Source organism: Pteropus alecto, unplaced genomic scaffold (genome assembly GCF_000325575.1).
Source record: "Pteropus alecto unplaced genomic scaffold, ASM32557v1 scaffold86, whole genome shotgun sequence".
Taxonomy (NCBI): Eukaryota; Metazoa; Chordata; class Mammalia; order Chiroptera; family Pteropodidae; genus Pteropus; species Pteropus alecto.
The window spans coordinates 5130972-5149111 of NW_006442109.1; the positions used below are offsets into that span (position 1 = coordinate 5130972).

At 37.1% G+C, this 18140-nt stretch overlaps 1 protein-coding gene and 1 pseudogene across 1 annotated transcript in view; one reads left to right on the forward strand and one right to left on the reverse strand.

Moving 5' to 3' along the window:
- The first annotated feature begins 1454 nt into the window (after positions 1 to 1454).
- Positions 1455 to 1573, forward strand: LOC112469731 (annotated as a pseudogene).
- Positions 1574 to 14694: 13121 nt separating this feature from the next.
- PTGER2 (prostaglandin E receptor 2) overlaps positions 14695 to 18140 on the reverse strand; it is a 9401-nt gene continuing 5955 nt past the window's right edge. The window contains exon 2 of the mRNA XM_006920186.3: positions 14695 to 15055. Coding sequence (XP_006920248.3) covers positions 14834 to 15055 — 222 coding nt within the window. The 3' untranslated portion in view covers positions 14695 to 14833. The remainder of the gene's footprint in view (positions 15056 to 18140) is intronic.

Here is an 18140-nt window from a genome sequence, read left to right on the forward strand (position 1 = left end):
GGGATAGCCTATCCAAACCACGGAGACTAGGTACGTTTTTTACACTGTCAGTTCTACAAAGATCTTTCTAAAATGAGCCTCCATCTCTGTACCATTTGTTTTAGTTTGTTCAAAAGACAGCCTTATTGGGAAAGTTAGTAGGCTCACCCTTAGAAACGCCGCTTATGGTACGAAGCTAAAAATATCCCCAAAGGGAGCGATAAGCCAAATAAATCTTAAAAACGGTATTATCTATTTTTTAAAGATTTCTTTAATCAGTCTAGGATATCTAGGCTAGATATCTATAGTATATTTTATCAGGCTCCTGCTATCTCCTCAACGATGTGAGTGACTGTGAGTGCAGAAAATCTAGTGTACTCTTGGAGCAGCACATAAACCTGGCCCAGGGTTGGAACAAGCCAGAGGAAAGCGGGCCCTGTAAGAGGTGAAGTGGGCTCAGTTGCTGTTCCAAGGCCATCTGGGAGGAGGTGGGAAACTGGCGGCCCAGCCAGTACCTTCCCATGCCAACAAAGTGAGCCAGCAAATCCACAACAATTTGCATGAGCTGCAATGGTGCCTGACCTAATACCAACACTCTAAGCTTAAACATGGCTGCTGCTTCACTTCTGCTTTCCAAATTTGTTAAAAAACTCTCCTGTGGCAAACCTGAAACCAGAACCATGCAGAGAAAGGGAACTCTGGGAAACGTAGTTCTGGCTTAACTATATTGACACAATAGAAAGCCACCACAATTGTTGTCTTGGTAGGTAGATAGTCAGAAAGTATCTTATGTATATCACATCATCTTGATTATACAGAGAATACTTTTAATGAGTCAAATTTTAAAATGTTTAATAAAATCTATTAAGCCTTCATTTGAAAAATATTCCTTTTGTTCCAATATTGGACATTATCCATTATATTTTCTAGAGTCCTTCATAGTTGACAGTTGGTTTTTCCCCCCGTATTCATATTAGATAACAAATATCTACCACATCATTAACACAAAAGACAGGCAATGTGATATTAGAGAAAGAGAAACTACTTTTCATTTTTCGTTCAGATGTATGTATATATACATATGTCATATATATAATTATATATAATTATTGTGCTATATATGTGACTTACCACTGTAACTTTCCTCACATCCTTTTTGGAAGCAAACAGGATACAAAAAATAAAAACAGAGTATTTCCACAAGTATGTTTGATTTTCATATGACTTTCCAAATAAAAGTCCAAAGAAGAATCCTCTTAATTTAACACTTGCATTTCTAGAGAAGAATCCACTCAGTGAACACTTCTATTTACTAATGTTTAAAAACAAGATATACAGTCATAATGACCTCTTCACAGTAAAAGTACAACTTCTATTCTTATCTATGTATTTGCTAATCTCTCTTTTTTGTTTATTTTTCAGCTAATATAGATGCCCATGTTGGTCTTGATTCTTGGTTAAGAATTCTTTGCTTAGTCTATGGCCATGCTACCCTGAACAAGCTGGATCCCATCTGATCTCGGAAGCTAAGCAGGGTCACACCTGGTTAGTACTTGGTTGGGAGACCACCTAGGAAAACCAGGTGCTGTAGGTGTAAAAAATAAAAAAATAAAGGATTGTAAACTGACAAGCTCCTTGCAATCTGTGAGGTCAACCAAGAGTTGCCTTGCCTAAAAAAAAAAAATTCTTTACTCAAAATAAATGTCCAAATACAAAACAAAACCTTTGGGAAAAGGTTTAAAGTGGAAACCTACTAAAAAGGTTTTTTTTTTTAATATGGTATCTGGCCTAGTTTATTATTTATGTCACTATTTTGAGATCTTACCTTGAATTTTTAGGAAACTTAAACTACAGCTTCTAGCTTTAATCTGGGGTATTGTTCTTTGGCATAAGAAATGCTAAGGTTTACTAGATATCAGTTTTATTTTATTTTGTGCCTTGAGAAAAGTTCATTTAAAATAATGTGTTCTCATATAACATCATTATTTTTGAAATATAATTTATACTCTGAAAATCTTCCTGGAAAATATAATTTTAAGATTTACCAAACTGGGCTTCTTTATTTAAAATTCTTGCTGAGTTAAAAGATGATAAAATGAGTTCACAGAGATATATCTGACCAAATCAGTGTTAATTTTTTTTGTTTTTTGTTTTTTTTTCTTAAAAGTGGGTGCTCTTTGTAAGATTATCTGCAGAGGGAAAAGCAACTTGTTTGGGGTATATTTTTCTACCTTTATTCAGCTTCTTTTATAGATTTGCATTGTTGTACAATTCTACAGATATTGGTGAGATGCATATTATCATAATCAGGATCTCAGAAGCTACAGTTGATATAAAATGGGATGGAGTTTTTTTAGTAAATTAAAAGAAAACATTTTAAAGATATGCCTTTACTGGTACATATAGTTTTTGGAGAAAAAGCAGGGGCTGGGTTAGTTTTAGTTGATCGAATTAGTTTTAGTAAAGGATTATAAACATATTATTGATTATAATATTGAATTAGTTTGATTTTCACTAATGACATGATAGGAAAAAGAGATCAAGAATACCTCCCTTAGAGTCTTAAAAATGGACAGGTATGTACGAGGACAGGGAAATAGAGGTGCTGCAGACTGAGCTCAGGGCAGCATGAGCCAAGCATGGAGAGGTGAAACTGGAGTATCTCAGCATTGACATGAGAGGTCAGGAGGTCAGGGGTTGCATGAGATGAGAAGAGAGAGTGAGCAGTCCTTTTCGCTTGTCTGCTAAGGAGCCTGGCTCTTACTCTGTGGGTGATAGAGAGCCAGTGATTTATGGAAACTGATGACTTAGGAATGAATTGGCTCTGGACGTTAGTCACAGGTTGGACTCCTAGGTCCTTTGGTGCAATGTTATAGAGTGGGATTCTATTCCTGGAAACCTACTTCATAAGAAGAAAAACCCCAAACATGAAAATAAATAGAAAAGAAATAATACAAAAATACGTTTTTATAAATGTATATTAAGAGTTATATAGTAAAGGCTACTTTGTTTTTTTGTTTTGTCTTGTTTTGTTTTGTTTGCTTGAACTCTACTCAAGTTATCGTCTTTTCCTTATAATCTCTTTGTAACAAACATGGGAATATTTTATTCTTTCAAAAAACTTTGGCCTCAATTAAAAATTATGGTCATTTGTTTTTAAATGGTTGGCTGACAATCAGATTCATTCATTCATTCATTTATTCATTCACTTAATAATTATTTCTTGAACACCTATTACATGAGACATTGTTCTAATGGTAAACAAAAAAGACAAAAACAATGCTATCATGGAGATACTTTTTCTACTTGACGAGAAAGACAGTAAGTATGTATACATAGACATAGACAGACACACACTATAATGCCAGGTAGGGAGAAGGGTTATAAAGAAAAATAGACTGAGGAGAAGGGGAAAGAGAGTGATGGGAATATTTTATCGAGTTATTTTATATTTTATATTAGTCAGGGAGGAATTCTCTGTGGAGGTGACATTTGAGCAGAGACCTGAATGAAATGAGAGAACAAGCAATGAGACTGGGGGGAAAGACATGCATGAATGACTCCAATGTCTTTGGATGGTATGGAGATGAGTGGGACAACTGCTCAAGTCACTACCGTTTTGATGATTCCTTTCTGTGAACACAGATATAGATTCAATCAGCTGTATTACCTCTGGGCTCCTCAGACGTCACTGGGCTCCTCAGGGTCCCCAGTCAACCTCAGACTTATTGCTGACATATCTGCCAAAGTCAATAAATAGACACAAATATGATGATGCTGTGGCAGTGTTTTTTGTTGGTATTGGTGTAGGTGTTGGTATTGTTGTTGGTGGTGGTATTGGTGGTCTCTGTGTAGTCGTGTGCCTCTGATGATCAGAAAAGTTTGAACAGTAGAGGTTTGGAAGTCAATACACTACAAATATGGGATCCTAATAACATGATCAGATTTTCAGTTAAAAAATCAATAATGATGATAACAATCAGCATTTTTAAAAGCACTTACCACACATCAGACATTGTTTTAAGTATGTTATGACATTTTATTTGATTTTTTCAGAAATTCTGTGAGGTCGGCAACTACTACCTTCGTGAGGAAAGAGCCTTAGAAAGTCCAACTAACTTGCTCAAGATTATACAGTGAGTGGCAAAGGCAGGGTTTGAAATGAAGTTTGTGTTACATCAAAGTCCGTACTTTATCCCAACCACTGTGCTATTCTGCCTTCAAGGGCGATGCTCCTGACAGCAGAGTGGAGGATGGGCTGGGGAGGATATGATTGCCAAACAGAATGAGGCAGTACTTAAGACTAATTTTCTGACAACCTGCTCCCTCACCTGGGTATCCTATTACAAATCTCCAGAGTAAACACAATCCTTCTATGCTTTTGAGCATAGATTTATGACTTACAGGAAAGGTGAGCAAGCAGATAGACTTCCTATGAGGAAAGGTCTTATGGAAATTCATCTTGAAGAATAATTAATCTCCATTTGTGAGATTCAAAACTTTGTTATATTGTGCAGGTTGAACTGAAAAACAAGAAGATTGAAGCAGGGCTACTCTATAGGTAAGAATGAACTCATGATTCTGAGGAAGCTGTAAAAGCCCACAGATTCAAATAATCTTAGTATGGGGCTGGGCCCCTGGTGAATAAACTATGTTTTCTTTTGGACAATTGTATTCTCCTATAATTTCTAATATAATTAAGTAAATGCTGAAATCACCCAATCACCACCACCACTAAATTACTCATGTAAATTTAAATAACAGTTCATAGTTATAAATGTGTTTAGTTTCTTTTTCCTAGTGGGAACATGATGATAGGTATATAAATTTTCTAAGCCAAACTATTAGTTTCATATTAACACTTAGCCTGACCTGGTGAACAGGCTGGAAATATTAAGGTAATAACTCATATGAAAAGCAGCTTTATGGACCTCATTCTCCAGCCAGTAAAATATTCATCATTAGTATTTAGTTTTGATTTTCATTTCATAGATGCTCACTCATTCACAACTCAGAAACAAAATAAAGGAGGAAAAATAAATCAGAGTGATAGAAATTAGATTCTGATTTTAGTTTACCCTTGTCAATTTCTCCCTATGTACAAAAAATATAATGTTTTTGTTTTCTTCCTCTTGCAAGGAGTGTGCCTGCTGTTTTATTTTTTAACTTTTAAATGTTAAAGCAATCGTAAACACAGAACTGACAGAAGCAATCACAGAAACATTGGAAGCACAGTATACATAACTTTTTTCTTTGAATTATTTGAGATTAGGTTTCAGATATGATACATCATCACTCCGAGTACTTCAGTGAGTGTTTCCAAAGACATTCTCCTACATAATCACAATATAATAACTAAGATCAAGAAGTTAACATCAATGCATTACTATGGTCTGTTCCTCAAAATCCATTTATATTTTGCCTGTTGTCTCAGTATTATCCTTTATAGGAACAGGATCTAGTTAAGAATCACACGTTGCAGTAAAATTGTCCTTCCTTTTAGTTTCCTTCAGTCTGGAATAGTGCCTCACTCTTCTTTTCTTTAAAATTTAATTAAGGTTGACATACAACATTATATTAGCTTCAAGTGTACAACATACCTCACTCTTACCTTGACTTTCATGACCTTGACTTTTGAAGATTACAAGCCAGTCCTTTTTGTAGAATATCCTTCAATTTGGGTTAGTCTGGTGTTTCCTCATGATTACATTCAGGTTAGGAAGCTTTGACAGCAAGAAATATCACAGAAGTGTCCCCGTGTTCTCATTGCATCCTATCTTCTGGCTCACAATTTAAATTGCTTCCATTACTGATGATGCTTACTTTGATTCCCTGATTAAATTAGAGTCTGCCAGGATTTCTCACTGCAAAATTACTCTTTTCTTTTTGTAATTAATAATTATTTTGTTGGAAGGTACTTGAAAATCATAAAAATATCCTGCTTCTGGCCCTCTCATTCATTGAGCTTTTTCTTGTTCTCTTGTACCATAAGATATTCCTAGTTTGTCTTACACTTTCTCTGCCCCAGGCCTGGACTCAGACATTTCTCCAAGGAGCCCTGTTTCCTTTTAGAGGAAAATGGCATTTAGAAATCAAGATCTGTGTGCTAGGTGTGCCCATTGTTATTGGTGGGCAAGGGTTTTACTAATCCCAGTCTTTCTCAGTGGGCAAAACTATGGCATACACACACATTTACATATATATTTATTTCTATATTTATCTCTACACATTGAAAAATGAATTAATACTCATCCCCCAAATTCCAACACTACAGTATTTGCTCTCTAACAGTGACAAAGCTGGGTTCCATTATCCTTAATATATTTGCTTGTTTGATAATGCCTCTGTATGTGAACAACCTCCCACCTCTGCTATCACCCCCTTCCCCACACCTCCATCATCCTGCTCTAGCTCTCACTCCCTAATCTGAGCCCCCGAGTACCCCACGTGGACACCATCCTCACTCTGTTTGGGCTCTGACAGCCCATACCAAGCCTCCCCCCAACAATTGTACACCCATTTTATTCTGCTCAGGCTCCTAAACCCTGTCACTGGACCATCTGCTTGCAAGGATGCTCTACTCTTCCACTCACGTTCCAACCCTACACCAGTTCACTTCCTGTGTGGACAGCCTCCTCATCCCCCATGGGCTCTGATAAACCAAGCTCTGAATGGACACCCTCCTTACGCCTCATTCTGTTCAGGCTGTGGCAGCCTGATGCCAGGTTACCCTCTCCCACTCACTTTGGGTTCTGACTCCCCACATTGGGTCGCTCCTCCTGTGTAGATAAACACCTCACTCCCTTTGAGCTCTGATGCCCACTGAAAGCTGCCTTTCTGTGGGGATACCCTCATTAGTCCACTAGGGCTCCACATGCCACATGCCACCACCCCCTGTGTGGATACATCCTCACCTTGCTTGGGCTCTGACACCTCACACCACGCTCCCTTGCATGGCTCCCTCTCCTGGTCAGGGTCTCATGTTCCCCACTTGCAAAAGCCTATCTTCCTCCGCCTCACCAATGAGCTTGGGATTAAGTTGTTCAGAGAGGAGGGGAAGAGAAAGAGGAAAAAGAAGATGAACAATTTTAAGTCTTTCAGGGATAGAGATTATATCCTTGACATTAGGCTTTCATTCATTCATTCATTCATTCATTCAACGAATACTTATAAGCACCTACATATACCAGACACTCTCCTAGGTAGTATAATATGATGGTGATAAAGATAGGCATGGTCCATGCCCATGGAGTTTTCATTCCAGTGGACAATAGTCAGAAATAGAGGACCATATAGATGTCCATTCTGTGGGGTCAGTAGAATGAAACCTGGGCTTGAAATCAGAAAACCATTTAATTTCTTTTTAACTTTTTCTTAAAAGCTGTGTAATCTTGAGCTGTTTGCTTAACTTGGAACATCTGTTTTGTAAAGGGGGGGACAATATTGATCTTACAGTGTTGTTTTGAGGATTAAATGAGATTGATATCATAAAACACTCAAAACACAGTATGGGATCATTTAAAAATATCCTAAGAATAATATACTGAACAAATAAAAAAAGTAGAAGAAGGCCCTGAAATCTATAAAATACACTTCTAAGTGTATGAGACATCTGACAGCTGTAAGACACAGTAACATTAGCCGTCAAAACAAAACAGACAATAATCTCTCTACATCCTGGAACTCACATTCTAGTGCAAGGAAACATCATTAAGGTTATAAAAACATCAACCTTGAGGTATATTTATTGTCGTTCATATTGGAAAACGATAGAGTAGAATGAAGGGAATGGGGAGTGCAGAGGGGTGCACCTTTAGAAAAGCTGATCAGCGAAGGCCTCACTAAGGATGCATCGCTGGAGTAAAATTATGAAGTGAGGAAATGAAGTAGTGAGCCATGGCTGTCTGGGAGAAGAGCATTTATTCCAGGCAGAGACAAAGCCATAGCAATGACCCTGAGATGGAAGCTTGCTGCTATGTTCTGGGTACAGCACACTGGGCTGGATGGCTGGAGTCAAGGAGCAGGGAAGGGAGGTGGGAGAGGAGCCCTCGGGAATGAGGACATGTGGAGAGGCAACCTCACTGATTAGATGTCTACATTCCAACCCCAGTTTCACCAGGCTTCCTTCCTCTTTCAGTGTGTTGGTTTAAAAATAAAGCTATCAGTTTTTTTCCCCATGTGATTTGTCTCAATCCAAAATTCTTGTTACAAAGCATTCCAACTAGTAGTATTTTAACATGTTCAAGGAGATAAATTAAAAGCAAGACCTTATTTTTAAAAAGCTTTTAATACTGATAATACGGGATAATTATTTCCTCACTTAGTATTTCTTTGAACCACTGTAATTATAACTAATGGAGAACACAGTAGATCTCTGTAGAAGACAGGAAAATGATTTGCCTACTTCTTTAGTCTTCCAAACTGGCATTTCATGGAAAGGAGTGACCATGTGAGCTAGTGTTTCCCCAATCACCATAATAGGTAGTAAAGGGAATAAAGGTCTCTAGTTTATAGTTAAGCATGCTCTTCTTTTATCGGAATGCCTACTCACACCAGAAAGATTTATTTTTCCAGGTCAAAGAGTAGTACACCACAGTATGCAGCTCGCCGTGTTTTGGTTACTATGTCTTTCATTTTACAAGTAACATGAGGACATTTATTTTTAAAAACATAAAAAGTTAATCTTGAGTTTTCAAAAGTGTTGGGCTTTTTGGCTTGTTCCTGTGAGCTCTTCACAGTGTGGACATTTTGAGAGTCTCTCTAAGGGCTGAAAGATAGTCTCAATTCTCTTCAAAGGTTTAATTGCGCAGCTGTTGCCATTTTTAAATGTTTAATTTATCGCGACATGTCAGGCACACTTTTAGGACTGAGGTCAGTATCAGCCAGCTAGCAAAAATGTCATTTGCTAACTAAAATCAATGAGTTCCATTTTCAAGGGAAAATTTTTTTTCTGAACTCTGGCACTGGCATCTACGTTCTGTACCACTTCAAGGGCCATGTTATTAACACAAAAGGCTGGGGCAGCTGGTAAACTCAAAGCTCACAATCCTATTCTACAGAGCCAGTCCAAGAATTTGTAGGCAAATGACTAACGAGAAACCCAGGGACTTTGTAGTTTCAGGAGGTAAGATCAGCACCATAATCCTAAGGGTATCTTATAAGGATGTCCTTAGAGACCAACTCACTGACCGCTGCACATCCACTTTTCCTCTATATAATGTGGAGTGTTGTTGCTTCTTTCATTTACTAAAGATTATAAAAGTACGACCCAGTTGCTAATAAAGCTTTGTAATCTCTCAGGTTGCATCAATGGAAATATAATGTTCAGATCATGCCAGCAACCAACATATTAGTACTTAGTACTGATAAGACCGGTTTAGAATTATTTTTTGGTGCTTCCTTCTGGCCCAACATATTAAAATGGGCATTAATACTTGGTTAAGATCTAGAGAAGGGCACTGAAATGGTGAGGTATCACATAAGAGACAGTTGAAGAAATCAGGAATGTTTTGCCTGGAGAGAGCAAGTCTTGGGTACTGGTTCAGGAACATGAAAGGTCATTTGTGGCACATGGCTTGGATTTATTCTGGGGATCTTCAGAAGATGATGTATAAATGAAATCTGCTTAATTTCAGTGTTGTGATACTGTTACATTTCCCAACACACAACACATCCTGTTTGAACAGTGTTTCAGATGCTGTTCCCTCTTGCTTCCCTGTCTCCATTGAGAAAACATGTTTTACATCCTGTTGTCCGTCTCTCTTGGATTCCTCTCTTCCACGCTTATACGTTTCTCTACATTTTCCCATGTGTGCTAATCTTCACTTCATTTTCTGAAATACAAACTTGTCCCACATGCTTATTGTCATCATCTTTCTTGACAGTTATCTAGAGTTACCAAATAGATACCACGACACTTAGCATCATGACCCCCACCAAGAATGAGCAATCTGAGTCAGAGGTGTGTGAGGTCAGAGGGGCCACTAAACCAGACATCTAAGATAATACTAATCCCTGACCTTATTAGCATGTACCACGTCCAGGCATCGTGCTGAGCATCCTGCATGCATTTACTCATTTAATTCTCAAAACAATTGAGGAGATGGATAATTTTTTTATTCTCGTTTTAGAGATGAGGAAACCAAGAATCAGAAAGTTTAAATAACTTGACTGAGAAAACTCTAGGAGTCTGACAAGTCTTTAATATCCCCCTGATAAATCTAGAATTTACTGAAAGGGGAAAGATTGAATTAATGCATCAAAGACATCAGGACTAGTGGTAGCGGGGAGAGGGGGCAGTCTATGCTAGGAAAAGGGTGCTCTGTAAGGGGGTGAGTAAAGAAGTAAAAATGAATCCTGTGTTAGCTGAAAAGGCAACATGGACAGATGGCCTTGGCTAATCTTTTTCTATTTTGTTAAAATTTGCTTTTTTTCTGGTATTTTTTTAATCAGTATTTTAAACTATACGGAATTGCTGAGTTGCTACATATACTCTTTCTTTATAACAGCTGTATAGACCTATCTCAGCTTGTGTTAAATTTGGGGATACGGCCCACCCTCAGCATCTTAAGTGAGCTTTTTCTCACATTAGTGGTCCTTCTTAAAAATAAAGCTTCAGTTCATTTCTAGACCAGTATACATAACTATCATCCTTTGTTCTGCTTAGAAATAGCTGTTATGCTGTACTGCTGTGGTTAGAGGAAAAAAAGATGGTCGGTCTGATCCCCTTTCTCTTCTCTGATTATATCAATTGTCTCCAGAGTTGGACAGATGTAAACACTGACCCTCAGGCTGTAGAGTCAAGGACAAATATTTTGATAAAGGAATCTATAGTATTTTTTACCCTTTTCCATACAGATGGGGCTGATTTCTAATACCCAAACTTGCTAGAGAATATCACTTTAAGTAGAAACTACTTCATGGTTTCAATTTTTGTGTTGGTGTAATTAAAAAAAGAACATTTTCAATCTACTTATGCTGGATATTCTCCATCTGCCCCTCTACTCTTCAGCTGTACTACAGGCTTCATGGACTGCATCGCCCAGGTTACCCTGACTCTCTGGATTACAGTTGGGTTTGGCCAATAGGAGGAACAGGCAGAAGAGTAGAGAGGAAGAGGGGAGGTCCACCAGGAAGGTAGACCCCTCATTCCTTCTCTGTGATTTGGCAGCAGCTATGCTTCCCTACTTAAGGCCATAGCTCCTGCTGGGTGGCATCTCCACAGCCCTCACTCATTTCCAGTGACTGCTCTGCCCTTGTGCTTTGCAGCCTAGGAGTGGGGACAGCTTCCAAGGGATCCTTAACCATCCTTGTTGATTCCCTAAACCTTGTCTACCGCTCTGTAAATATTCCTTTCATTCAACAGTCCTCAGTTTCTCTTTTGAGTGTACAATCTCTTTCTGCTGGAATCCTCATGGATATATTTGACTCTTGGCAGATTTTTAAAAATAAAACACATGGATCACAGAATTAAACCACCCAAACTGAGCTTTAATAGTATGTACATTTTATAGGAAATAAAAAAATAACTCAAGAAAATTTACTTACAATAAAAAACAAATCACAAAATCTACCAGAAAAACAAAGAGTTAACTTTCTGAAATAAAAACTAATGCCCAGTGCATGGCCTTGGGCCCATGTATAAATTAGACTATAGCTTTTGCAAGTTGTTAAAACAATATTTATTTCCATAGTATATTTCAGGTGATCAAAATGCTTTGTAAATTAAAGAAATTATAATGCTGTTAGTGATTGGAGGTATGTTATAAATGTGCACTCAGAGAGGAAATCCAATGGAGTTAAGCATTTAATGAAGATGGAAGATAGTCATCAAATATTCAAGTTGCAACACTGCTTTCATGAGTAGGCATTGTAAGTCCACATATATAAATCACTTTTGCAAACAAGACAGCTTCTCAGTCTGTGAACGGCTCAAGTAGAGGCTCTTCTCAAATTCAGAAAACCATTAAATTTGGCTCAAGCCATTAGATCTGGCAAAGTGAAATAAAGTTCTGCTTAAGTGCAAGTTAATTGTCTTCCCTTGCCTTTCAAATACGTTAAATTCTAAGCCTAAATATGTTTTTTCTTGATTCAAATCAGAGCTGACATTGCATAAACATTAAGACAACACCTTCACCATGCACTGATATGAACAGGCAGATGCACCAAGTTTAACTGAGTTCCAATGAGAATGTAATGACATGGGCTGGTTTTGCCCTCCCCGCTGCTCAGGTCTTGCGGCCTCTGCCAGCATGGCTGTTTTGGGTTAGTGCTGTTTTTAGAGCATTGGTCTGGCTTTAGGCTGTCATGGGTCCAAACCATTTTGAGTTTAGATCTTTGGAGGCTTTCTATAGCATCTAAACAAACTCAGGTCCCTATCAGATCTTTAGAGATTCAAGGCCACAGTTTAGTACCAGAATTTCCCAGTACTCTCTTGGGAAAGACGACCTGGGGCCATCCAGGAATAATTCAGCTCAGATTAGATTGCTTTGGCTCATCCCATTTCTGGACACCTAAAGTTAGGGCTGGCATTTTGAGCTGAATCAATTGCTTTCTCCCTTTTCATTCCACTAACTGTCGAGGGCAAAGAATGAAATCTAGGTCTTCTTTCATCATGGTTCTATTCTCTAATATATCAGACTAAATTCTGTGTTTTTTATTTAACTTCAAAATGACTCAGTAAACTTCAACAAGTATGTCAGATGAAAGGGATTTTTAGAAAGAAAATATTTACATATCTAATTTTTTCTGTTATCTTTAAATTACCATTAATAATAGTCGATTGACGATTACATAGGATTTTTACCTTCAATTTCATCTATGTATATATCAGTGCAAACAAAATAATAGGATATAGTCATTTAACAGTGCAAAGAACAATAGTAAACAAAGCTCTAGGAATCTACCAGTTCTTAAATAAACTGCTGTATTTTAAGCCCCCAGAGTGAATCATTTTGTTCCCACTAGCGATATTATGTCTAAGTTTATTATTATTTTTTTAAGTTATCAGGCATTATTCCAGAATTTTGGGGGTGGTGATGTGGGGTAGTTAACATTTGCATTTAAAGAAAAAAAGTTATCTGATAAAAGAAATCAATCTTCCAGATTCAAAGTAACTTTAGAATTTTATGTTTAAGAATTACCCATGAGCCTAATTAGTTCTATTTAGAACAATTTCTTAACTTTAGAATACTCGGTGGACAGGGAAGATTTATTTGCATGTCAAGATTTTAGTTAAGTTAAATTTTGCCTGGTTTGTTTAAATTAGTAAAAAAGCAAACCATTAATTTATTCTTTTTAAAATAAGAGCTGATTTGAAATAGATTGTGTCAAAATACACTGATGACTAGAATAGTTTGAAAAACTCTAAGTGATCATCTAGTTTGATAACTACTTATAAGACATGGTTTTACGTAAGCAACTCAATGAGACTTTGGAAAAAATTAACATCTCTTTTGTTTTTCTTTATAATAGCTATCCTGTAATAACATTCATTAAAAATTAAGATGGTTCTATTATTTTGAACATCATGTTGGAAAGAAAAAATCCTCTAATATCAAGTACTATATTGAATATTTTAAACTCTAATTGACAATGCAACCATACTTCAAAAACTTGCCAAAATAATATATAATTTTTCCACTTTTATCTTATTTAAAAAAATTATGTCTGCACTAACTATAAAATGTTATTTGGGGAAATTCATCAAATACTATTCCATTTTCAAATTTTTGTTTTATAGTTTATTTTTATAACATTTCAGATGAGTTTACACAGTAAATAAGATATGCTTAAACAGTGCAAATTCACTGAAATATTTTGATGCTGAGTTTATACCATGCCAAACATTTAGATTTATAAATATAATAAGATATGACTCACTGTTACATGATTTCCAATGTAGTATGAGTCAAACTATGTTTCCTGTAGAAAAATACAGACAGATGAATTTTGCTACAACACAATCATCTTATAAAGTAGATGTTAGTCATGGCCTCAACATCAGCGTTAAAAAGGTTCCAGTGTATCTGAAGAATTGACCAGATTTTTCAGTTTTTAATCCTATTATGTGGCTTCAGACATAGCCACAGAATAAAGAGTAGTAATCAGAATTAACTCTCTTAATAGCCTATTTTTTCTTTTTGAGAGGAAAATTCCTAAAGTTTTCTTGATGAACATTACAAAATAAACAACCTGACATTTTGACACACAGTTTCTGGAGAACTAGTTAAAAAACCTACATTAACCAACTGAGCCTACTCTTTTACGAGTAATACTGTAGTGATGAGAGAGTACTTCCACATACACAAACATTATAGTACAAAGTGCCTGTGATTTTCAAAGTCATTGTCCAAAGAAAGAGTCCGTTAAGCAATCACAAAACACCAGGCTTGGTTGCTTCCACATAACGACTTCCTGGAGAATACGAAGTTTTATCTGGGTCTTTGCACACTGTGTGTTTATAACAGTAGTAACAGAGAAGATTAAAATAGAAAATACACAGTAACTATTTAGGGTTTTAAACAAATTACAAAACCACATGCTTTCTCATTCAACAGGAAAGTTTAAATCAAAAGGCAACTGGATCTTAAATGCAGTTTATTGTTCCTCTGAAGGCCATGTAACATGCTCATTGAGGGTAGGTTTTATAGATCTTTCTGACACCTTCCAAGAAGTGCCTTGTCAGCACATCTGTAGCCTAAACCACTGCTAAAATGTTTGTTTACTCTCTTTTATTAGGGTAGCTTCATTTTGTTTATAAACTAACTTTTTTCATTTCTCCAAGGAACCAGTTCAAAATGATCTTCCAGATGCTGGCTAACTAAGCACTTAGCTATTGTCCACAAAGGTCAGTCTATTTACTGGCATTTGACCGTGTAGAGCAGGAAGTCTGTGTTGCATCTTGTGTTCTTAATGAAACTCGACAACAGAGGACTGAACGCATTAGTCTCAGAACAGAGGGCCTAAGGATGGCAAAGACCCAAGGGTCAATTATTGAATTAATTGATAAAAATCTAAGAGCTTGGAGGTCCCACTTTTCTTTTCGGGAAGAGGTTTCATTCATATATGCAAAAATCTGTAAGAAGCAAAAGGGGAAAATGATGTTAGTTTAACATTGTAGCAGTGGACAGGCTTAGATCATATGCAATTTCTTAAGATTTAAAAGCGAAACGTGTTTTGTTTTGTGTGTGGTAGTGGTGGTAGAAGGTAGGTAGCAAAATCTCACTCTTCTTGCACATGTTTTTTCCTAGCAAAAACTCTGAAACATAAGTATTGTCTTTTTGGCAAATGAGGAAGTGAACTTCAGGAAGGTTAGTAACAACATGTTACATTTACTTCCAAATACTCAATCTGATTTAACTATCACAATTCAGTGAGACAGGGTACACAACAGAGCATGGGTTCTGGCCATTGGACTGTCTGGGTTTGAATCTGGCCTCCATATATAGCTCTGGGATCACAGGTAAGAAAACTAACCTCTATGTGCCTCGGTTTCTACATCTTTAAAATGGGCATGGTAATAACAACAATATCTACTTCTTCGGGTTATTGGGAGGATGACAGGAAGTAAAACATGTAAGTTACTTAAAACAGTGTTTGCTTAAGTGCCCCACAGTATTAGTTATTATCTCCATTTTACCAATGAGGACAAGGAGATGCAGAGAAGTTAGGTGACTTGCCCAAGTTCCCAGGGCTGTTTAGTGGTGGAGTCAAGACACAGATTCCAACTCCCTTGACGCTAGCGTGGCGCTCACCATGTGCTACATCCAGTTTATCTGTATTAGAGCAAAGGTCTTCAGAACTATGTCCCAAACACTGGAAAGCTGATGCGTCTTTATATGTTGACCAGTGATTTCAAACTGTTATACCAGCTCTTGTCTGATTCCTTAGATGTTTAGGGAAAAACACAACTTTTGGGTCAGATGAAAAGAAAAGGAACTGTACATGCTTGATAAAGATCAAACACTTCCACACAGCTTATAGAAAAGAGGTAAACAGAAGTAAATCACATCAGTCATTTGAAAACAGTTCTTTATAATGCTCCAGGGACTTTCTTAACAATGGTAGCCTGTGAGTTATAAAGCTATTTCTTCTTTCCTCCATTCTACTTCACCAGAAGAAGGAATGTTTTATTTCTTTCTTTCCTGGTACTTTGCTGGCATCTGGCAACTGGATATACAAAGCAAATTGCAGGGAGGGAGAAGAGTAGTCATATTCGATTTGCTTATGTTAGGACAATAGCAGAAAGGTTTGGCAGCCACAGGTGTTTATGCCAGAGAATCTTGGCATAGGGAATGGAGAAAAGACTTGGCAGATGAGTAAGGAAAAAGAATTGATGGTGGATTTCTCTGATTATGGAGAGAAGAGGGAAATTAGGTGGGCATATGCGATGGAGCAATAGCTTTCTTGGAAGCTAAACTCTTTTGGATGACAAATATACTCGACTTATATGGTGTATTTAAGGAGTGGTTTTGGAGTTTAGAAATTAAGATAACAGTATATATAAATCTTATAGATTAAAATATATTAGTCACCCCCCCCCACACACACACATACACAAGCACTCTGTTGTAGAAAAAGTCTGTAGCTGAGTTTATGATCTAGTTTTGCCAAAGAATATGATAACACTGAATTGGCTAGTCGAATGGTGAGAGGCTCAGTATTCTAGTGTCACAGCTTCACATACGAAGATGAGTCAGGTTTTCAGTTCCTGATCTCTTTAGAGTGTGACAGAGCAATGAGAAGTGAAAACAGTTTTAGAGGATGAAGCAATTCTGTACTATTTGTTTCCTTTCCATTTCATCCACTATGCTGGGTAATTTTTAGAAACGCTTAAAATTTGCATTTCGAGAGGTGGCCAATATTTTGTAGAAGACAGTTTCTTCTTTTACACTTGGAAAAGAGACATACTTCAGCAACCCTTGAAATTTTTGATGTGAGTTTTGTCTTCTCCTACCTCTCCACTTTTTTTCTACCATTAATACAACCACATAGTCAGTTCGAATTTTAAAGCAAATGAGAATTTTACCTGGCTACTCATTGAAATTACCTGAGGAGCGTTAAAAATATTCTGATGGTTTGCTCCCTCCCTCAGAGACTCTGATTAATTAAATCTGGCCTGTAATGTGGGTATTGTGGTTTTTAAAATCTACATGGGATTAGAATTGCCCATGGGATTCTAATGTACAGCATAGGTTGAGAGCTCTATTACAGAATCTTATCCAACACTTGAAATAAAAACAAAAGACCTGCTTAGGCCTGGTGAATCAAACCAATGAGTTTGAGCTTTCAGAATTCCTAATCATTAACATACAATCTGATTTTTCCCTTGGAAATTGAATCCTATGACGACAGCAGCTAATATTTACTGAATATCTATGTGTGCTAGGCATGATGCTAAGCAATTTATAAGTCTCACTCTGTTTAATGCTTACATGAACCTGCACAATATTATTATTCTCATTTTAGTAAGGAGGAAACAAAGGCTTAGAAGATTAGTTGCCTTGTCTCATATCACACTTCAGGTTAATAGGAAAGCCATGGAGTCACACTAGAGACATGGGACCTATACTTTCTTTTTAGTCACTACCTGTTGCCAGCTGGATAAAAAGCCTGTGATATAAAGTCTCATGTAAAATTCACCACTGACTGACCAATTTATAAGTTTAAAGGAGATCTCTCTTCACAAAGGTGCCACTAAAGTTTGTGAATATCACTGTTCCTGTTTATAGATTGAAGGACCATGGCTACATCTAAGTAGCTACTTAGCTTTTTGGGGGGCTTTCTTTCCTCCACTTTCCATGGATAAATTGCAAGTAGAGATTGTTATATATTTATATTCTCTTGTGAAACAAATTAGAGTGTCCTGGCTATAGACTTTGCATAATCCATTCTTTAAAAAAAAAAACTTTCATGGGGAGATTATTTTCTAGGTATTTGGTATTGTAAAGAAACCCTTTCCCCTAAACCACAAGTTCTTTGTGGTAGAGGGAACAGAAGCCATTTCCCTTCAGAAGGAAAGATAGGGGCATGGATGTGGCTCCAGCACTAAAGAGCGTCTCCTGCCCTGAGCTCCAGGTGATCCCAGAGCTGGACACAAAAGCATTAATGCTAAGGTTTAGAGCTCTGGGCTTGGATCTTCCAGGGTGGTAGCTTCAAAA